We start from the raw sequence: 20,985 nt of genomic DNA, 5'->3' as shown, positions 1-20,985 counted from the left end.
AGGGTCTCTCGCCACGAGTCACGAGTCCCTGTTGTTTGTCGATGAAAGGGGTTGTTGACGGAATTGGAGCGGTGAGTAGTCCCCTGACCGCGTGTATGCAGCTAGACGTGTCAATTCCACAGAGAAAATAAAAAGTATAGTCCTTTTTTTTTACATGTTATACGGTGTGAAATGGTTGTGTTGGGGCCGACCAGCCAGCCAAAGAGACGTTGGGTGCTGAAACTCAATTTCTCAAAAATGTGTAGTTGATTGGGATTGTAATAGGACTTGGATAAAGTGAATTCTTATCTGTAATTTTGGTATCTTTCTTATTTTAGGACTAGGTTCAACGTTTGGCTGTCTTTTGCCACTTCCCCATTTCCATGCCCGTCCGTGCCAAGATCCCACAAACCGGGGCGGCACGCATTCCATGGATCTGCACCAGACCTGCCAAGCCGATTGTGTCCAGTGGCATCGGTGCAATGCCCCACCATACGCCACCACGGGCGCTGATTGGTCGATGCAGGCGAATAATCTAGGCGTCAGTGGATGGTCTATTGTTCCTCCTCCCGCCGCTTGGCAACCGGTTCCCTTTACCTCGTATGCAAGAGAAAAAAATAGCCCGAGAGAGTGTGTTTCATGAGCTCATCCAACAGGCTGTTTGCGGCGCTCTTGACATCCCCCCTTCCCTCGCTCGCTCGCTCGGGGCTCGGGTTAATTCCGACACGTGGACGCATCCCTTGGGCCTAACTCAAGCAACCACTAGCTAGGTAGACAAGGTTACTGCCCCGTATACTCGGTACGCTTTTAGTTCATACAATACATGTAATGGAACCTTGGGGTTGGTTTCCAAGCTAAGATAGAGGTACCCTGCCTGCCATACCTTCAAGTCCTTTAGTTTGGAGCTGAATTGGATCCTACTGCGTATATTATTCCCATACCTATCCTTGGAGGCTCTCGCCAGCACGGCACTGCCCCTGCTTTCTCTTGACCAACACCAACCAACAATTCAAGGAGAACCCTCCCCTTTTCTCAAACTCAAACCCTTTCCCATCCCATCCCATGCTCCCCGCTGCCACCAGGGGAAAGACGCTTCTCTAATTCGCTCTCAATGGATCCTGCCTCTGCCGCCCAGTCCCGACCGTTGCAGGCAGCTCACTGAGTTGTCGGGGACTTTTCCGGTTTTTTCTTTCTTGAATTCGCGTTGCGCTGTATCATTGTCCCCTCTTACACTGACTGCAACTGGCCGCCCGAGACTGACTGCCGAGACCTCCCGACTGGGGCCCCCCTCGTTCCTCTATCCGTCTTTGGGAACCGCCGCTTTGCTTGCTTGCTTGCCTGCCTGCCTGCCTGCCTGCTTGCCTGCTTGCCGGCCTGTTTGTCCGCTTTGCCTTCCGCACAAGCCGACCAGGCGCAAAGTTGAGCGTTCTAGACACAACTTGTGCTCGCCGCGCCCGCACCCGCGCCCGCCCTCGCGCCCGGCCGCCTTTCAAGACACTCGGCATCGTCCATTGTCCCGTCGTCGCCGAAAGGTCTACACATTTCCTCGTCCCAATTCGATTTACAGGAATATAAGACCAAAATAAAAATGCGGTAGACTTCTCCGCTGCCGTCGCCCTCATCTCCTCTCGATCCTTTTCTCTTCGCCATTGGTTTGCGACCTGTGCTGGTTCAGTTTGCTGCCGGTTTCAGTCTCGGTTTTAGACGTCCTCGCAACTCGGCCCTGACTAAGGAACCTTCTTCCTTCCCTGGCTACCTACACTTTTGGAGTTGTCCGCCAAGACAGCCACCGCTCTCGCCTCGGCATATCGATACCCCACACAACGCGAGTGTTTCTGAGTCTCCAAGATGAAGTTTGGTAGGAAGTAAGTACCTGATCCCAAACAGGGCAGCTCACCTCCCCTTCAACCGTGGTATCTACCTTATGATCCCCCGAGTGCAAACGGCTCATGCTCGCTTGGCAGTCTCCCGCGCAACCAGGTACCCGAGTGGGCAGCCTCGTACATCAACTACAAGGGCTTGAAAAAGCTCGTGAAGGCTTTGGCTGCCGCCGCCCAGAATGGAGAGCCAGTCGATCTAGCAGGTAGGCTTGTTTTTTTATTATTCTCATGTTGTTGGCTTGCTCCTAAGCCCCGTGATATGGAATATCACTTGGCTCGCTGGCTTCGTGGGCATACCCGAGGTACTAACTAGGCATTCAGAGTTCTTCTTTGCTTTGGACCGGAATCTGGAGGACGTCGACTCCTTCTACAACAAGAAGTATGCCGACGCCTGCCGCCGGCTCAAGGTGCTCCAGGACAGATATGGCAGGACCCCAGACGTCGTCGAGAACCTCGACGATGACGAGATCGAGGAGCTCATGGGTGCCCTCCTTGAGCTGCGGAGCCAGCTGCGGAACCTGCAGTGGTTTGGCGAAATCAACCGCCGCGGCTTTGTCAAGATCACCAAGAAGTTGGACAAGAAAGTCCCAGATTCTTCGAGCCAGCACCGCTACGTTTCCACAAAGGTCGATCCCCGCCCATTTGCCAAAGATGTGGCCATCACGCGCCTACTGTCCGAGATAAACAGGTGGCTTTCCGTGCTCGGAGAGGCTCAGCACCACGGCGGCGCAAAGTCGGAGCGCTCAACGCTGTCTCTTGGACGAGCGTCAGCAAAGGCCATGCTAACCGTGTCGACGACGCTTCTCGACAGGCTGGACCAGGCCATCCGCAAGGACGACGTGGAAGCCCTGAAGGCCGGTCTGGCCGACGGCAGCATCACAGCCTCGGGCGTTTCCCCGCAGAGCATGCTCCTCAATCTCCTCCAGCGCTCAATTTCCGCACGATCCCGGAACTCCATCACTTTTCTTCTCGCCAACATCACGTCTCTCGACGAGCCGGATGACATCAACGAGCGGAACTGTATCCACAGGCTGGTGATCCACATTGGCCGAACCAGGACAGCTTCGTCAAACAAGGTCGAGCCCGACGCTGGCTCTTTTCCCTTCCCCGGCGGCTCGGTGCAGTATGCCCAGCACTACCTCACCCCGGCTACGTCACCTCTTCCGGCTCCCAGAACAAGCAATCTCAAGGAGTCGAATTTGCTCAGCAGCGGAGATGAAGCAGTCCAGATGCTCCTTTACCTCCTGGAAAACCTCAAGCCTGACCAGAGGAGTGCTCTAAGTACTCGAGACGTCTTTGGCCGTATGCCGCTGCACTATGCTGCCCAGTTTGGGTTTGTGGTTGTCTGTCAAATACTCATGAGCAAGATGCAGCAGTGGGGTCAGTTCAACGTTGAAAACGGCATCGATGCCCCAGAGTGGCAGGACAAGGACGGCAATGCGCCGCTGCATCTTAGCGTTCTCGGCGGACATGCTCTGACGACGGGGGTGCTTCTTCAGGGGGAGAACTGGAAAGGCGTGAGCGACCACAAAGCTGAGATGAGGCGCTCCATATCAAAGTCTAGCGCAGTCCTGGCAATTGCCACGAAGTCGAACTTTATGCGCATTGTCAAAATGCTGGTCGAGGCCGGAGTCGATATCAACTGGCAAGACGAAACGGGCGAGACGGCGCTGCATATTGCGGCCAGGTTCGGCCACGACGCATGTGCGCAGGTGCTCTTGAGGGGAACAGCGCAGCAAAAGGCAAACCTGGAGCTTGCCGAGAAGTCGTTTGCTTGGACGCCACTCCACATCGCAGCCGTCGACGGCCATCTCTCGGTTGCCCGGCTGCTGGTCGATGCCGGAGCCGATGTCGATAAGCCAGACTCTTCGGGGTGGACGGCAAAGGAGCACGCAGCCCTGCGAGGCCACCTCCCCATCGCCCGCCTCCTAGCCTTGCATAGTCAACCGGCAGTAGAGACGACGGCCAGCAGCTCCGATGACGAGAAGTTGCCAGCTGACGTCTCGCCGCCAGAAGTCGCCTCATTAGAAGATAGGCGCTCGAATGGCTCTTCGCGGCCGGCAGACCCAGTCAAGACGTTCGGCCACCGCTATCTCAAGAACGAAAGCCTGGTGCTGGTCAGTCTCGGCTCGATGGATATACGGAAGAACATCGAGGCGGTCAAGCTGGATAAAGTCCCGCTCGCCGAAGCCCACACAACGGAGCTGGACACGGCCCTCTCGGTCGTGGTATCCGCGCATGGCGCGCACGGTGAGCCGTCCGTCGTTGACCTCCCGGTCCACGAGAACATATCGACAGAGCCTATTGTGTTCACCACGACGGATGCCGCCAAGGTCAAGCTGCTCTTCGACATTGTGCCGACCTACTCGGGCAACGAGAAGAACAAGATCGGGCGCGGCGTGGCCCTACTCTCGAGTGTTCGGCCCACCATTGGAACCAAGCGGATGAATCTCCAGGGAGACGTCTGTGTTCCCATCATGGGGGCGAATCTCGAGGTCATTGGGACGGTCAATTTCAACTTCTTGGTCATCACCCCCTTTTCGCACCCGAAGATGGAAGTGACGTCGAGGCAGACGTACTGGCGGAAACTGACGTCCCCCATGGTCATCGGCCATCGCGGCCTGGGAAAGAATCTGGCCTCCAACAAATCGCTCCAGTTGGGCGAGAACACGGTGCCGTCCTTCATCGCGGCTGCGAACCTGGGGGCGCAGTACGTCGAGTTCGACGTGCAGCTCACCAAGGACCATGTCCCCGTCATCTACCACGACTTTTTGGTCAGCGAGACTGGGTTCGACGCGCCGGTGCACACCCTGACGCTGGAGCAGTTCCTGCACATCAACTCGGACCCGTCGCGGCCGGTGCCCGGGGGTGGAAAGGCGCAGCACAAGCAGCTGAAGCAGACGCGCAGCAACAGCCCGGGGCTGCGACAGCGGTCCATGTCGATGGACTACCCGGCCAAGGAGACGGGGCTGGAGGAGCGCATGAAGCACACGCGCGACTTCAAGGCCAAGGGGTTCAAGGCCAACTCGCGGGGCAACTTCATCCAGGCGCCGTTCGCGACGCTCGAGGACCTGTTCCGCAAGCTGCCCGAGTCGATCGGGTTCAACATTGAGATGAAGTACCCGATGCTGCACGAGAGCGAGGAGCACGAGATGGACACGTACGCCGTCGAGCTCAACTCGTTCTGCGACACGGTGCTGACAAAGGTCTACGACATGGCCGCCGACCGCCACATCATCTTCAGCTCCTTCAACCCCGACATCTGCCTGTGCCTGAGCTTCAAGCAGCCCAGCATCCCCATCCTGTTCCTGACCGACGCCGGCACCTGCACCGTCGGCGACATCAGGGCCAGCAGCCTGCAGGAGGCCATCCGCTTCGCGAGCAGGTGGAACCTCTTGGGGATCGTGAGCAACGCCGAGCCGCTCATCAACAGCCCGCGCCTGGTCAAGGTGGTCAAGCAGAGCGGGTTGGTCTGTGTTAGCTACGGCACGCAGAATAACGACCCCAAGCTAGTCCAGGTTCGTGAAATATTTTTTTTTCCTTTCTTTTCCATGAATTCTTCCTTTTTCTCCAAAGCCTGGGAACTAACATTTTCCCCTTTTCTCTAGCGACAAGTCAAGGAGGGCATCGACGCCGTCATTGTCGACAGCGTGCTGGCCATCCGCAAGGGTCTGACCAAGGAAGAGGCCGTACTCCCCGCCAGTAGTCTCCAGGACAAGGTGGCCGAAGTGGCGGTCAAGAACGGCAACGGTAACAGCAGCCCGGCGAACAACAATCTGGCCAACGGCAAGGGGGGGAACGGCACAGCCTGAGGGGGTCTTTTTGTTTTAAATTTATTTTCTCTCAGTATTGATTTGCGACACGTCGCACATTGAGTGAGTGCAGCCGTTTTGCTGAGACACATGGAAGAGATGATGATGGAGCGCCGGGGCACGACACTTTTGGAGAGTTACAAAGACGTCTTTTTTTTTCTTCCTTTCCACCGATATCCATTTGTTTTGGGACTGGGGGGGTTTTTTTTTCAACAGCATCCACCACCCACCCCATAACAAGCAATCTAGACAGACAGACACGGATTTTTTTCTTGGGGGTCTTTATTCTTTTGTTGATAGACGGCGCATGAGTAAAAGAAAGGGAGGGCACTGTCGGATTTTCTCTCTGTATCTTCTTCTCTTCTCTTGCCAGGGGAGGGGAGAGGGGTTTTGTTTTTTGGACTTCGATGTTTGTTTGGCTGCGGCGATATCGCGTCAAGCGTTGCCTTTTGTCTCACTATTTGCGTTTGCGTGTGTAAGAGAGAGTGTGTGTACTGATCCAAGTTGATGTTATTGTTGAGTGGGAACAAAAGATCCGGGACGATGTGGCTTCTTTTTGGGTTGCCTCTCTCGCCATCACGATCTTCCTCCTTCATATGAACTAACCATACGAACATGGGCACTTAACATGGCACAATTGGGTGTGTTTGATGTTGGTGCGGAAGTAGGTGGCCAATGAGTTACGACACCAGACGCGCCAGCCGCTGTGGCTTGGGGCTTTTTTTTCATCCCTTGGCCGTTCTTCTTGTCTTCTTGATGGGGAAACACCCACCCTTCAAAGACAATATCCGCGGATTAAACAAAATACGTATCTTGGCTAGGTACTTATCTTTGCCGTGCAGGTTACCTAATGGAGTGAAGCACGACATGGAAGCGGTTGATGACGGCGGGGGGGAAAGAGCGTTGACGGGAGCAGCACCGCCTCACCCACTCACTACCTTGCAAAACGATGTGGTGTTACGGAGTAGATGTGCCCTTGATAGCTTTCTTTTGCTGAGGCTTTCTTTGCCGATGCTAGTATTTCGTTTTTAATATTGAAAACCGCGTGGCTGCGGGAGAGTCCCATTATTAGGTCGTCTGCATCCCCCATTTCGGCCGTCTTCGCGCGGCGTGCGTCGAGTCGCTGGAAAGAGGCAAGCCCGCGGCCTCCCAAGCTTCCACTGAATTGAAGGTGTGGGTTCCATTGTAAGATACCTTGCTTGGCTGCTTACATGATTCCTTTTACTGGCCTATTTCCGTCCTTCTCCTGCTGATATAATAAGCCAGCCATTTTTATATAATGCAATAATAAAAATAGATAAAAAGGTTATTGCTGTGAAATGCAAACGTGCCTTGGTTATAGTGGACAAACTTTACAAGGCAGCTCGACACGCCCTCCCTCACCTTCGCCGCTGATCGACGAGGCCAAAAGCAATCAGGTTCCCGGGCTGAATCAAACACGCTCCCGGGCGGGCACCCCTTCTCTCTCTCGCCCGTCCCTCCCCCGCGCCACTCACTACCCACTCTACGACCCGCGCCCCAGCTTGTTGCCAACCCAACTTGGCAAGCCCACCTCACCCACCCATATCAAACCCGAACTTTCAGCTGGCTTCTGCTGCTGGCCGCTTTGGGTTCTCTTAAAGGGCTCCCTCTTTTTTTTTCCCCTCCATTATTTATTTCTCGAGTCCGACAATCGCAACGGCAGCTGTCACCAACCTGCCCCGCAAACCTATTACCCATTTTCTTACGGCCTACATGAGTCAGGCAGTCGACGGGATCCCGAAAAGGACAAGACGGCCATCCCGCCCAGCTTTGACTAACTCGGCAAGGAAATAGTAGCAGCAGTCCGGGGGGCGGACTAGCTTGTCAATAACGGTACCCGAAGTAATAAAACGAAAGAAAAACCATTGGGTATCGGAATCTTTCTTTTGTTACGCAAACAAATAATTTAGCGAACCCCACCACCTCGTCATCTCGAGATCCCGCCATACCATACTACCTTTGGCCTTGTCCATTTTCCCTGGGACGACAAACAGAGCAAAGGGAGAAAAAAAAGCTCTTCACCAACACCACGTTCGACAACATCACATCTAACAAAAGCACAACACACCAGGAACCGAGACCATGTCCGGCACCGCATCGCCCGGCAGCAACGGGCCCACGTACGCGCCGCCGCCACTGCCGGCGGGGTGGATCGCGCAGTGGGACAGCACGAGTCGTAAGTACTACTTTGTGCAGCTGTCGACGGGGGTGACGCAGTGGGAGACGCCCGAGGAGGCGGCGCCTGTGGGCGGCGACGGCACGCCGGGCGCCGCTAGCGAGCACCCGTATGGGGTGCCCGAGGGCAGCAGCAGAGGAGGAAGAGGAGGAGCGGCGGCGGAGTATGCCGCGGGCAGCAACAGCAATAACGGCGCGAGCAACAGCTACACCAGTAACGGTGGCGGCGACAGCGACGCCCAGATAATAGTGCACCCGGACGGCTCGCAGACGGCGCGCTACCCCGACGGTCGGCTCGAGCCCGTGCTGCCGCGCGAGGACGGCACGCGCGGCGGCATGGACGGGCCGACGGGGGATAGGAGCCTTGGGGTGAGTTGTTTCTCTCTGCACCTCTGTTCTGGTTTCGGGGAAGAGGTTATGGGCTGTCCATTTACTCGGAATCGAGGAGAGAAAGAGGGTTCATGGCGCTAACCACCGCATTTTCGTGACAGTCCTTCCTCGGAAACACCCTCATGAGCAACCTTAGCGGCGGAAAGCAATCACACGGCGGCGGCGGCGGCGGGGGCGGCGGTGGACTAGCCAGCTCGATTCTCAGCGGCCTCACACACTCGGGCGGCGGCTCTGGCGGGCACAGCAGCGGCGCCGGCGGCATCGGTGGCAAGCTAGCGGGGCAGGTGGTTTCGGGGCTGTTCTCGTCTGGCAGCAACAAGCCAGCTCAGTCGTCACAGAACTACCACAGCAGCCAGTCGTCGACACCTGCCAGCTCCGGAGGCCTTTCAAGCATGATGGGAGGCGTCGCCGGCCTGTTTGGGGGCAAACCGCACGGCAGCTCGGTACGTTGGGCCAGACACTCGGGATGACTGACAAAGGCTTCACTTGCAGAGTTCCGAGGCTGACTATAGTTATCTATGCAGAGCGGCCAGAACTTTGGCTACTCTAATTCTGGGCAGACCGGAGGATACACCGGCCAAGCGCCGCCTGCGACGTACCAGTCGCCCTCCGCTTCAGGCTCGTCGTACCAGCCGCCCGCGCAGCAGCAGCCATCGCACCAGAGCGGCGCCCAATCCTACCAGAGCAGCCCCAGCGCCCCGTCATACCAGAACACGGGCGCGCCATCCTACGCCTCCCCTCCCAGCCAGCCCTACAACCCGACGGGCCAGCCTCAGCACGGTGGCTACGGCCCAGGAGCGGCGTCGTCCTACGCAAGTCCGCAGTCGCATGCTCAGAACTATCCTCCTCCGCCCAGCGGCGGCGTGCCGCACTCGTACGGCGGCGTGCAGAGCCCGCCACAGCCCAGCTACGGGGCTCCTCCCCAGCAGGCGTACGGCCAGCCGCAGCAGTACGGGACGCCGGGGTCCTATAACCCGTCATATGGCGGCCAGCCACCCCCGCCGCCTGGCTCTTCCCCATACCCGCCCCAGTACGGTGGTCAGCAGCAGCACCACTACGGCGGTTCTCAGTACTAAGTGGTGCGTGTGCGGTCGGCTGTTGGTGCTGAGAGCGGAGCGAGAAGCTCGGCGGCGTAGATTGTGAAGCTTTGGGCGTAGAACAGAGAGCGGAGAGCAGGCGGGAGAGCGAGGTTTCTTCAGAAGACATCTATATCCTTTGGACATATCCTTCGGTCGAGGAAAATCGGGGGCAGAAGGGGGAGTCCCAAGCCAGATGTAGGAGGTACGTAGCTGGCCCCAACTGGGGCCGTTAGATATGTTTGCGCCGTGTGCATGTAGAATCGGCCATGCTTTTTTGTTCTTTGCCTTGTCTGCAACAAATATGCATCCATCCAGTGTGCTCTCCCGTCGTTTAGCTTCGTATTGCCCGGGCCTCCCTCCTCTGTCCCGCGTGCGCGGAAAGTCAGCAGATAGAATACGAAGGTCTGCCTCTCCATGTTGGTTCGGACCGGAAATCTGTTGGCCCTTTTCTACCTCGTCTTTTTATTAGGGCGTTTTCTATCTCCTTGTTTATCTATTTATTTGTAAGTAGCACGTCATGCCATGCCGTGCCGCGTCTATCTCGGAGCGAATGTGCGCCTGCTATCAAGTAGCGGCACGAATATACGCCAAAATAGTAAGTATAGGTGGGTATTTACAGAAAAAAACAAGGATATATCTGTAGAAGCGGACTAGAGGAAGAAGGGGAAGCGAGATGGGGGGTAGTTTAGTTTCACTGCGTCTTTTTCTTCTTCTTCGTCTTTTGATGGGGTTGCTTCTTCGTTTGCGTTTGTTTCGCAGCGTTTCCCGCATCATCGCGTTTACCATCATCATCATCGTCATCACCGTCAGCAGCAGCAGCAGCAGCAGCAGCGACAAAAGCCCGCAGCCGCGCCACGACGACATACCGCGCCACGTAGAACGCCGCGGCGGCCACGACCACGATGTACGCCGCCGTCGGCAGCAGCGACCGCGGCACGGCGTTGAGCAGCACGAACGGGTCGAGGATCACGTCCGCGTCGACGCGCGCCACGTCGCGCATCACCGTCGCGTTCGCCGACACGTAGTCGGCCGCCGCGAGGATCTGCAGCAGCAGCACGGATGCTTCGCGCTGTTTCTGCGCTTGTGGTTGGCCATCGCTGGGGCTCCGCGGCGCGATGATTGGGGATGGAGGGGGCGTGTTGTGTCTGTTGGTCTTGCCGTCGTCGTCGGACGCTGCCTGTGCCTGCAGCCGCGACGTCGAGTACTCCCAGAGAGATGTGATCAGCTCGGGCGTCGCCCAGACGTCCTCGACCTCGTGCGTGATAACTCTAAATGCGGTAGGTTGCTAGGTGGGGGGGATTTGGTCAGCTTGGCTTTGTTTGTTTTGTGTTGCTTTGCTTCACATGGGATGAACGGTGAATACGGGGACCTGCCGTGGCGGCCCAGCAGACGCGCACTTCGTAGCGCCGGCCCTCCTCGAGCCCGTCCAGCAGAAGCCATGTGGCTGCTCCATGCGGGTACGAGGCTGTTGGGAACTGGGCCTCGAGGCGCGTTCTTATAGACGGAGAGGACGCGGCGGCCGGGCTAAGCACGTCGAGGCCGAGGTCGTCGAGCGTCGGGTGCTCGAGCGGGACTGCGATGCTGGCCGGACCGAGGAATATCGCTTTCTCGGTATTGGCGACCGCCAGAACGGCCTGCAGGCAGACCGCCAGGAAGGGCCGCGATAGTGGTAGCATATTGGGTTCGTTCCGGTCGGGTATAGGCCGAGTTACCTCAGCATTGGGACGGAAGTGCTGGTAGCGGCGGCGGCGGCTCGGCGTTAACGTCTTGATGAGACTTGGAGGTCGGTTCAGTAACAGTGGAGACTGGACCACAACACTACGTAGGGTACGTAATTACGTGGAGTGTTGTACACCTCCGCCGGGGTTTGTTTTGTTAGCTCCAGTGACTTACAGGGGTGATTACAGTGTTTTAGTCATCTGGGCTAGCCGCATACGGAAAATAGAAACCAAGTCATTCTTCTAGCAATTTCTGTGGCAAAATACCTGCGAGTTAAATTTCGCATGCTGAACACCCCGCAGTGCAGCCAGTCGCCCACAGCCAAAAATGCCCTTTGCAATTGCAGACCTCCTGAATCCACTGCCAGAGCCACTACAAGAGCCACCACCAGAGCAATTGCCAGAACCCTCAACCCCTAAACGCCGGCATAAAAACAAAGACCTCACACGCGAAGAAAAGGCCGAAATTCGAGGCCTACGGAAGTACGCTGGTTGGACTTACGAGAAGATTGCAGAAAATACCCCCTTCTCAAACCGGCAAATCCAATCTGCCTGTAAGGAGGGCCCGTTGACACCACAGAAAAGCAAAAGTCGACGAGGAAAGATTCGAACCCCTCAGAAACAACGTTTAAAAGAATGGTTTTTAAAAGATAAACGCCGTCAATATCTTCCCCTTTATCAGCTTCAATACTACGTTCCTTTAGAGTTAGCAGAATACGGTGAAACTGCCCTTGTTCGAGCAGTCCACGATTTAGAAGGAGAATCTCGGATTCGACCAAGAAGAGTTTTCCTTACTACTGCCCATAAACAGCAGAGGCTTCGTTGGTGCCAGGAACAGCTTCGTCTCCGTCCAAATCCAGAAGATTGGGATGATTTTATTTGGTCTGATGAAACTTGGGCAATAAATGACCCAATGTGGAAAAAGCACGTTATCCTTTTCCGGGGGCAAGATCTTGCCGATTTTGCTCTTCAACGGCGGAAACCAAAAGGTTGGATGTTTTGGGGATGTTTTGCAGGTGGAATAAAAGGGCCAGGGTTTGTTTAGGAGAAGGAGTATGGAGGAATCGGCGCTAATAATTATATCGAGCATATTATTCCGCTTATTATCCGCTTCTATCGCCAGATTCAAGCCTCGGTTTTCCAACAAGATAACGCTTCAGCACATCGGGCACGGCGGACCAAAGCAGCACTCAACCTGCAAGGAGTTAATGTGGTTCGCTGGCCTCCTTATTCTCCAGACCTCTCGCCTATTGAGAATGTCTGGCCGTGGATCAAAAACTGGATTGAATGTAATTGCGAGGATATTCAGGAGCTAGATTTACCAGACCTTCGCAGGCTTCTAGAGGCGGCGTGGGAGGCTGTGCCAGAAGATCTTCTTCTACGGCTGGCACACTCGATGCCACGCAGGCTGCAGATGTGCATAGATGCTGAGGGTGGTACAATAAAATACTGAATTTTGGCTCTATACCAGGCTACTTTTATGTAGCAAGGGGCCCTTGTTAGAATGTGGGGCATGTACCGAGCTAACAAAACAAACCCCGGCGGAGGTGTATGGAAGTATCAGGCCCCACTGCTTTCCCCGGGTTCGGTGCCAATTTGGGAACTGGGACTGGGGAAGCGGCCTACAGCGGCCCAGACGGGATCGATCACATGCTTGCCTTAGAGCAAGGGCGCTGCAGAAAGCGTAGCATCCTTAGGCTACCCCGTTGTGGGTGACGCAAAGCCGAGGGATGGAGCGCGGCACCTCACCTTACGCATTGCGACGAACCGCGACAACCTCCATCCTCGTCGCCCCGCGTAGCTTGAGGTGTAGTACATACACAATCGTAACAGTTCGGATTATTGCTTCACTGCCATTAGACGGGACCTGCTGGACCTCCGACTGCTTGGTTTGCTCTAGTGATCGACATGCCGCCAGTGCGCTGTGCTTATTAGCCGCAGTAACTAGAATCCACTAACACTGGACGCCTCGCCTGGCAACGAACCATCGACGACACGAGGCTAACGACGTCCATCCTCATCCTCGGGCCTTGCGGAATACCAAACCCCAAAGTATTGCCTACGAGACGCCGAGAAACAAGATCGTCCTCGATGACTATCGCCAACCAGTCGCCGTGATCTCTCTCCCCCTCCCCGCCCTTGTTAATCACGCCTCTCGCCCACCATGGCGCCGGCACAGTCGAAGCTGGCCACGCCCATCTTGCTTCGCGAAAGCACCATCCGCGCTGTCGTGTCGCAACTTACCCAGCTCTACCTCTCCAATCGCACCCGCATCTCGCGCGCCGTCTACATTACGCTCTTCGTCGCCCTCATCAACCGCGTGCGCAATGCTATCGCCGAGCAAAAGGCCGCCTCGGCCCATGACGCCGCCAAGCGTTCCGAGCGCAAGGGCACCACGTCGTCCGTCTCGACGGCCGCCGACGACCAAGACGCCGCCGCCGCCGCCGCTGCCGCCGCAAAGAAGAAGAAGAAGGTCGAGCTCAACCGCGAGTTCTTCCGCTCCCTCCTCCGCCTGCTCCGCATCGTTGTGCCCGGCTGGCGCAGCAAGGAAACCCGCCTCCTCATCAGCCACAGCTTCTTCCTCGTCTTGCGCACCCTCATCAGTCTCAAGGTCGCTGCCATGGACGGCGCCATCGTCAAGGCCCTAGTCAAGGGAAACGGCCGCGAGTTCCTGATGCGCATCGTCTGGTGGATGTTGATCGCCGTCCCGGCCACATTTACAAACTCCATGGTATGCAATCCCCGCCCCCGTCTCCCTGTGAACCGGCGCATCGCATGTTACTAAAACGCTTCTGTGCAGCTGTCATATCACCAGGCCGAGCTCTCGTTGAGGTACCGGACGCGCTTGACGCAGTTCATCCACGACAAGTATCTGTCGCAGTTGACCTTTTACGGTATCTCGGCGCTCGACGACAGGATTAAGAACCCAGATCAACTCATCGCCGTTGACGTAGCCAAGTTCTCCAACAGCCTGGCGGAGTTGTACAGCAATTTGGCCAAGCCGATACTCGACATGGTGCGTACCCTTGAGTGCCATTCTTGTCTTTGAGCGCCCTAAGCTAACAGCATCAGACTATCTACACCCTCTCTCTCTCAAAGAGCGTCGGTGGCGAGGGGGTTGTGTTCATGGCCCTACTAGTACAGCTTTCGGCAAACGTGATGCGCGTACTAACTCCCCCGTTCGGCAAATACGTGGCGGATGAGGCGAGGCTGGAGGGCGAGTTCCGCTTCCAGCACTCGAGACTAATCGACCACGCCGAGGAAGTGGCGCTGTATGCCGGCCACGAGGCCGAGAAGGATACACTAGACAAGGGCTACTTTACCCTGATCAAGCACGTCAACTACATTCTGCGGCGGCGCTTCTACCACGGCTTCATGGAGGACTTTGTCATCAAGTACTTTTGGGGCGCTCTAGGCTTGTTGCTCTGCAGCGTCCCAGTTTTCGTCAAGCTGCCGGGCCAGGCCGTACTGAATATGGGTGACCGGACAGAGAGCTTCGTGACGAACCGTAGGATGCTCCTGGGAGCGTCTGACGCCTTTGGGCGTGTCATGTTCTCGTACCGCGAGATCATGGAGCTGGCCGGCTACACGTCGCGCGTCGCCTCGCTCCTCGATGTCATGGACGACATCCAATCGGGGCATTTCGAGAAGAAGCTCGTCTCGAGCTCGGGCACCGAGAACAACGAGGCCGTGCTCCGGGGCAGGGGCAAGGTGGTTGAGAGTACAGATATCGAATTCATCGACGTGTATGTCAAAACACCCCTCCCCCCCACAGCCATGTTCTTGCACTGACTCGCGAGGTTGCAGCCCCATCATCTCCCCCAACGGCGACGTACTGGTCAAGGCGCTGTCCTTTTCTCTTAAGCAAGGCGACCACCTGCTGGTAGTGGGGCCCAACGGCTGCGGCAAGTCGTCGCTGTTCCGCATCCTCGGAGGGCTGTGGCCCGTCTACGGCGGCACGGTGCACAAGCCGCCCTTCACCGACATCTTCTACATCCCGCAGCGGCCGTACCTGTCGCGCGGGTCGCTGCGGCAGCAGATCATCTACCCGGACGGGCTGCGCACGATGCGGGCCAAGGGCGTGTCGGACGCGGACCTGATGGCGGTGCTGCGCATGCTCGGGCTCGAGCACCTCGTCGAGCTGTACCCCGAGGGCTGGGACGCCGAGGCCGAGTGGCGCGACGTGCTCTCGGGCGGCCTGCAGCAGCGCGTCGCCATGGCCCGCCTCTTCTACCACCGCCCCCGCTACGCCATCCTCGACGAGTGCACCAGCTCCGTCACCCTCGACACGGAGAAGGCCATGTACGAGAACGCAAAGGCCCTCGGCATCACCCTCATGACCGTCAGCCACCGCCGCTCCCTGTGGAAGTACCACTCCCGCATCCTCCAGTTCGACGGCCAGGGCAACTACGTCTTCACCGGCCTCGACGCCGAGAAGCGCCTCGCCCTCGAAGACGAGAAGGAGGACCTCGACGTCCTGCTGCGCCAGGTCCCCGAGCTCGAGAGGAGGATTGAGGAGCTGACTGCTCTGTGATTTTTGGCTGCTGTCGTAATTTATTATCGTCATCCTTTTTTGCATTCTAGTGGCTGGGTACCTAGAGAGGAGAGGCAGAGCGAGAGGTTGTCTACCTGCTTTTTTGGGGGGTTGGCTTTGGTTTTTTTGTTATAAATTTTTTGGGCGGATTATTTCTTGTTTTTCTTGTTTCCTACTTGAAAAAAAATCTTACTATGTCGGTTTACGAAATGTCTTGTAAATAGGTATACATGCGCATGTTGTCTAGATGGGGCGCCTATTAGATAGACAGGGATACAAATCCCTACCCGGATGTGCTTCTCTGCTTTTTTCGCGCGGTAAGGCAGGCGAGGTGGTTGATACAGCTGGGGTTGGAGAAGTTGAAGAAATTAGGGATGAGATGAAATTCAAAATAAAGATAAAATGAAACTGGAAGATACAAGACTTCACGAGGTTTCTCGCTAGCTGTCTCCTAAACCTTTTATCTCTTTCTACACCTCCTGTGTTCTGTTTGTCTTGGTAGTTATATGCGCCCTGTAACGAGGATCCTCCTTATCAGTTACTATTTGTCTCCCCAGACTAGGTTTAGCCAAGACAAGGGGCGCAAGTTTAAGCCAGGTACTGATTGTGATGTGTATAGGTAAGCTCTCTTATACATGTATGTTCTTTGAGTGTTGAGTGTTTTTGAATTTCATTCACACGAGGCAAACGAATCTGAAAGAGTTATGAAACTTGGGATTTGGAATTCCACGTTTTTTTGTAAGCATATATATATATGGCTTCCTATATAGACAGGTATACATATACTGCCAGTCCCCATCCGAGGACGTGGCAAGTGCGGCTGGTCTATGTATATTGTCACCGCCAACCAGAGCCCAACTGGCGGGAACAAACAGATGCATCAGCATCTTCTTCTCGCAAGGAGGAAGAGAGAAAGTAAGGTCTCGGTAAAAAACAGCAAGATGCGTTTTCGCAATCAAACGACCAACCCCCTAAAACACAAAAAGGCTACTAGGCCTGGTTCGCAGAAAACCCCCATTCCATGACTGGCAGGAACGGAAGGTAGAACAGAAAATTTGTAAAATGCGCTTCACCCCTCCCGTATGCCCAAAGCCAAGACTTGCTGTAGCTGTAGCATATGGGACGAAGCCTCCGGCCAACAAAATGACACATCAAAAGTGCTCAAGAAGCAGAATCTCTTTCTTTCTTTCTCTCCACCCCTTGCGGGTATCGCCCCTTCCTCGGCGTCCTCTTTACTTTTGCCCGTAGGCGGCTTCATGGGCATCATCAAGGTGCCCGACGGGGTATCGCCTTTTTATCCCATTGCCTTAGCGCAGCTTGGCGGCAGCGGTGCCTGTAGGGAACGCCACTGTGCCGTTGCTGGGGACAGCGAATCGGCCGGTTGCGGATGACAGAGTGATGGTCACGACCTCCTCAGTGCTGCACGCCTCGTCAGCGCCGCTGGAGCTGGAGCTGGAGCTGGAGCTGGTAGCAAGAGCCGCGGCCGAGGTAGTAACCGAGCCCACGACGTCCTTGGCCGGGAACGTGGAGAAGACAGCACTAAAAGCCTCTTGAGGGGCCGTCACGGTCACGAAGACAGTCGAGGCCTTCTCAGTGACGGTCGAAGCCTTCTCGGTGACGGTAACAGCGGCCTGCGTGACAGTGACGACGCTGTTGGCGCACTCGACGAACGAGCCACCCGATCCCGACCCGGAGCCAGAGCCCGATCCAGAGCTGGAACCACCGCTAACGACCGAGGTGGTAGTGCCCGTCTTCACGGTAACTGTCCGGGTTCCATACGAGGTTGTAGTCTTGGTGGTGGTGGAGTCCTTTTCGACGCCGACAGCAGCGACGGCGGTGGTAGCGGCAGAAGCGGGGGCCGAGGTTGCATCAGCAGAAATGGTGACAGTTACAAGCTGCTCTATGGTGGATTTGAAAGTGGACTGGATGGTGCTGGTGACAACGCGCGGGGTGCCGTTGCCGTTCCCATTGCCGCCTCCTCCTCCCAGGGTGATGGTGATGGTCTTAGCGGTGGTCAAGGTAGCAATAGTCGTCGAGACCACAGTCACGGTGCTGGCAACGTGCGCTACGGCCGTTGTGGCCTTCACAGTAGACTGAGGCAGAGTGCTCCCCTTGATGAGACCGGACGAGTGGGCAGCAACAACGCTGGACGAGATGGAGGCGACGGCAGTAACGGGGCACACGGTGGAGGTGAGCACGACCACGTCAGTGACAATGATTGTAGAGAGAGCCTCGGCAGGCAGGCTTGCGAGATCTTTGGTGTTGGTAGGGCAGTTGGTGATGGTGGCAGCGCAGGAGGTGATGGTGTGGATCGACGTGGTCTTCACAGTCAGTGTTGTTAGTCTGCCGGCGGGAACGGTGCCATTGGTGGGGGCTGCGGCAAGCTCCGCCGCGGAGGAGACACCAGTGACAAGCGGGATTGTTGCCGACAGGGCTGTCGACAAGACGCTTGAGCTGCTGGCAACGGAAGCCGCCGCGGCCACTGCGGCTGGGACCTCGGAGCTGGTGACAAGAGCGGTCGAGTTCTGGCGGCGGAAGTGCAGATGGCGCGGGTGGGAGTACGCGGCAGTAAGAGTGGCAAAGAGGCTAAGAGCAACTGTGGTGGCCTTCATCTTGACTCTGAGTTGTAGTTTTTCCCCTGAATGTTTTGGTTTTGGATTTGGTAGTGAGTTTGGCAGATCCGAAGTTGGTAGTCTGTCTGGTAGTGTTCGCAAAGACTCAAGCTTGTTTTTTCTTTGAAGGCGTAAAGGAGCGAAAATCGACTTCGCAGAAGAAGAGAGTGAAGATACAGTTGGAAACAAGAGAAGTGAAGCTGCAGACTTGGCAGGTAATCAGACAAGCAAAAGGAATGATGCTTGGCTGTGTAAAGAAGGTGAAGAGAAGGAAGTGGAAGAAGATGAGGGTGAGGATAGAGAGAGTCGAGAGGGGGTAGACAAGAGGGCTGGCGGTGGCATCCACGGTCTTTAACTATTTCCAGCCCCTCTCGGCCTGGGCAGCATGTTCGCAGCCCACATGGCGGTGCGTGGTGCTGCGCGAGGATAGGATAGAGGATACCCCTCCCGTCGGAGCCCTACCCTGTCGTGTCCTATCCACGCATCGCGGACATGGGCCCGGGGAGGGGCCGTCGTAATCGGTCGAGTTTGCAGTCCTGCACGCCACGCTAGCACGGAGCATAGGGATTAAGAAATCCAAGGCATGGAACGACGAACGGGAGAAGCGAGCACAGCCGCCTGGGGAACATGGACTCCACCGCTTTACCCATCGTACCTACCAAACCCATGTCTCTTTCCAGTACGTACCGCGCAATCACCACAGGGCCCAGCTGGGGCCGCGACTCGCCACTAGTCAGGCAGGCCAGGATGGGCGGGCATGGCGGGATAGGCGAGCCGTGCTGTTGCTGTTGCTGTTGCTGCTGCAAAATACAGACAAAAAGCCAGGGCCAGTGACGGCAGTGGCAGTGGTTTTCGACAAGATCCAGGAGGAGTCGTCGTCGCACGGGGCAAGGGGCAGATGCAGGAACCGGGAATCTGAGACAGCCCCTCAGCCAATGGAAGTGGGGTGTGGCATCCCAATTAGGGCAAAGCGCCAGGGCAAGGAAGGAGCCCCCGGCCAGCCCACCAAACCCGCCCGCTTGCCGGGACAGGAGGCGCAACCGGCGAGGTTCCAATTGCAATTGCGCGATTGCCAAGAGGCGGACAGGAATGCTTGCGCGTGGTGAAGCTGCCCTAGACCCTGGTTGCTTGAGCCTCGAGCTGCCCGACCCGACATTGGACGGTGTGGCGGTGGCCTGGCCTGCCCACGGGCTACGGGCCACTGCCTCTTCATGCGTACAAGCTATAAGGAGGAGTGCAACAATGCCCCGTGTTACTCAGTGCTCTTGTCGGATTCGCGATCGACAGGCCACCTATGTGATCTCCCCGCGGCAAAGCATAGTAAATCCAGACGGTTCTGTCGACCGGGAATCTGGCTCAAGCGAGACAAATGATCGCCCTGAGGTGGCTGTTCTACTCACTATCGCTGGTGTTAGCCATTTCTATTTGCTTCCAGCAGCCATCCTCCTCCTCCGCCTGTTTATGCGGGGATTGTCGGCCAAAGCCGTGTCGTTTGGTTTCGTTCAGCCGGTATCTCAGATCATGTCTCATGTTCGAGTTCTTGATGTCGGGAGGCAAGCAAGCAGCAAGCGGTTGAAGAAAGTCTCTAGACTTATCCGTTGGCATGTATGGAATGTCGTCCCCCTCACAGGGAAATTCTGCCGTGCGGCTTTAAGTTTTTGGCTTTTTAACGGGCCTCAGCCACTGCCGTCCGTACGTGTGCGTGCCATGGGTCTCCGTCAGGTACATCACACTAGCCTGTCCATGAACAGACGGAAATCTTGCATGGCAATCAATGTCGAACATTTTCGCCCAGAAATCTGTCTCGGAGAATATTCTTTCATCTCGCGGGCTCGAGCTGGCGGTTCGGCTGCCTTGCGGAGCAGTTTCCTGAAATACACAACACAACGACGGCGAGCTCCTCTGCATCACCTTCTTGCAATCGTGACACCAAACTAGCGAGAGGACATCGGTGTGCGACGCCTCAGTCCTGAAGCCCCGTGTCTTGGCTATTCCGCTGAGATCCAGTGGTCGTGGAGTGAACTGATCATTTCTCTCTTTGTTGCCCTCCGGATCCGCGAGCATGAATGATCAGTCGCAAGCCACAATACCAAGACTCTCACCCATGGATACCCCACGGTGCCAGGGGAAATCGGAGGAGGGCTAACGAAGAGTTTGCAAGGGGGGTTGGAAAGAAGAAAAAAAAAGGAGACCGTTTCACCAGCCGACCCGCTTGGTCTTGAAAGCTGCAGCCCCCGCTCTCGGCACCAGCCGTGATTCGACAGAAGAGTCCGCCCTGGCCCCGATCTCTGGACAAACAGTGCCAAACACGGCAGGCGGAGAAAATCCGGACGTAGTCTGCGGAGTCAAGAGAAGTTGACTTGGGGGCAGAAACGAAAGGGAACGAAAAGGCTCGCTCGCTGTGGGTATTTAGCATGCGAAACGAGCTTGCAGAAGAAGGATAGCACCGAGGCATCAGGGCAAAATGCATCATGTCAATACAATTCTGATTATGTTATTTTTGGAGAATAAAAAAGGTGTCTTCCCAAACATCGGTTGAGCCTGAATACCACCACCCCCTCGGGATGGGTCCGCCCCAGCGCCTGGGGAATCCGAGGCGAAACGGAATGGCTTGCCCTCGCAGGGGAATACCTGTTGTGTGGTTGTTTGAGACGAGATGAAGGGATTTTCGACGACCTGGGTTCGGACCCGCGCAGAAGAACATTCTCCTGCTTCCCCTCCCCCACCCCCAACGAGGTACCTGAGCCTCTCTCTTCGTTGCCTACCTTACCAGTAGGATCTAAGC

At 56.3% G+C, this 20,985-nt stretch overlaps 7 protein-coding genes across 7 annotated transcripts; 4 read left to right on the top strand and 3 right to left on the bottom strand.

The window, feature by feature from the left end:
• Positions 1-683: 683 nt before the first annotated feature.
• Positions 684-1,853, bottom strand: B0T26DRAFT_457505 (uncharacterized protein). The gene is made up of 2 exons (XM_060435136.1): positions 1,250-1,853; positions 684-774 (listed from the first exon to the last, which is right to left on the bottom strand). Exons 1-2 carry the CDS (start codon positions 1,599-1,601, stop codon positions 746-748), a joined length of 381 nt encoding a protein of 126 aa, XP_060291598.1. The 5' UTR covers positions 1,602-1,853; the 3' UTR covers positions 684-745.
• On the top strand, positions 1,828-6,126 carry B0T26DRAFT_789600 (Glycerophosphoryl diester phosphodiesterase family-domain-containing protein; the record flags this gene model as incomplete). The annotated part of the gene is made up of 4 exons (XM_060446834.1): positions 1,828-1,844; positions 1,917-2,062; positions 2,181-5,377; positions 5,468-6,126. The coding sequence occupies 4 exons, from the start codon at positions 1,828-1,830 to the stop codon at positions 5,669-5,671; spliced, it is 3,564 nt and encodes a 1,187-aa protein (XP_060291597.1). The 3' UTR covers positions 5,672-6,126.
• Positions 6,127-7,774: 1,648 nt separating this feature from the next.
• B0T26DRAFT_743741 (uncharacterized protein) lies at positions 7,775-9,333 on the top strand (the record flags this gene model as incomplete). The annotated part of the gene is made up of 3 exons (XM_060444305.1): positions 7,775-8,236; positions 8,359-8,700; positions 8,791-9,333. 3 exons carry the CDS (start codon positions 7,775-7,777, stop codon positions 9,331-9,333), a joined length of 1,347 nt encoding a protein of 448 aa, XP_060291596.1.
• A 452-nt stretch (positions 9,334-9,785) lies between these two features.
• B0T26DRAFT_743740 (uncharacterized protein) lies at positions 9,786-11,012 on the bottom strand (the record flags this gene model as incomplete). The annotated part of the gene is made up of 3 exons (XM_060444304.1): positions 9,786-9,829; positions 10,141-10,621; positions 10,710-11,012. The coding sequence occupies 3 exons, from the start codon at positions 11,010-11,012 to the stop codon at positions 9,786-9,788; spliced, it is 828 nt and encodes a 275-aa protein (XP_060291595.1).
• A 2,206-nt stretch (positions 11,013-13,218) lies between these two features.
• Positions 13,219-15,588, top strand: B0T26DRAFT_743739 (ABC transporter transmembrane region 2-domain-containing protein; the record flags this gene model as incomplete). Its single annotated transcript, XM_060444303.1, has 4 exons — positions 13,219-13,785; positions 13,855-14,070; positions 14,127-14,800; positions 14,862-15,588. 4 exons carry the CDS (start codon positions 13,219-13,221, stop codon positions 15,586-15,588), a joined length of 2,184 nt encoding a protein of 727 aa, XP_060291594.1.
• Positions 15,589-16,895: 1,307 nt separating this feature from the next.
• B0T26DRAFT_680175 (uncharacterized protein) lies at positions 16,896-18,200 on the bottom strand (the record flags this gene model as incomplete). Its single annotated transcript, XM_060440457.1, has 1 exon — positions 16,896-18,200. One exon carries the CDS (start codon positions 18,198-18,200, stop codon positions 16,896-16,898), a length of 1,305 nt encoding a protein of 434 aa, XP_060291593.1.
• Positions 18,201-18,928: 728 nt separating this feature from the next.
• On the top strand, positions 18,929-20,411 carry B0T26DRAFT_726851 (uncharacterized protein). Its single transcript, XM_060442835.1, has one exon. It carries the CDS (start codon positions 19,290-19,292, stop codon positions 20,136-20,138), a length of 849 nt encoding a protein of 282 aa, XP_060291592.1. The 5' UTR covers positions 18,929-19,289; the 3' UTR covers positions 20,139-20,411.
• Positions 20,412-20,985: the final 574 nt, after the last annotated feature.

This window comes from Lasiosphaeria miniovina (genome assembly GCF_030549165.1).
Source record: "Lasiosphaeria miniovina strain SMH2392-1A chromosome Unknown B0T26scaffold_7, whole genome shotgun sequence".
NCBI lineage: Eukaryota > Fungi > Ascomycota > Sordariomycetes > Sordariales > Lasiosphaeriaceae > Lasiosphaeria > Lasiosphaeria miniovina.
This window is presented reverse-complemented; position numbering and strand designations above follow the sequence as displayed.

Bases quoted from the DNA above. Each gene is read 5' to 3' on its own strand.
- B0T26DRAFT_457505 (XM_060435136.1), bottom strand. From the start codon at position 1,601: ATGAGGGCGACGGCAGCGGAGAAGTCTACCGCATTTTTATTTTGGTCT. The intron at 775-1,249 runs GTCTCGGCAGTC...AAGCGTACCGAG, and splicing joins AGGGGGGCCCCAGTCGGGAG to TATACGGGGCAGTAACCTTG.
- B0T26DRAFT_726851 (XM_060442835.1), top strand. From the start codon at position 19,290: ATGCTTGCGCGTGGTGAAGCTGCCCTAGACCCTGGTTGCTTGAGCCTC.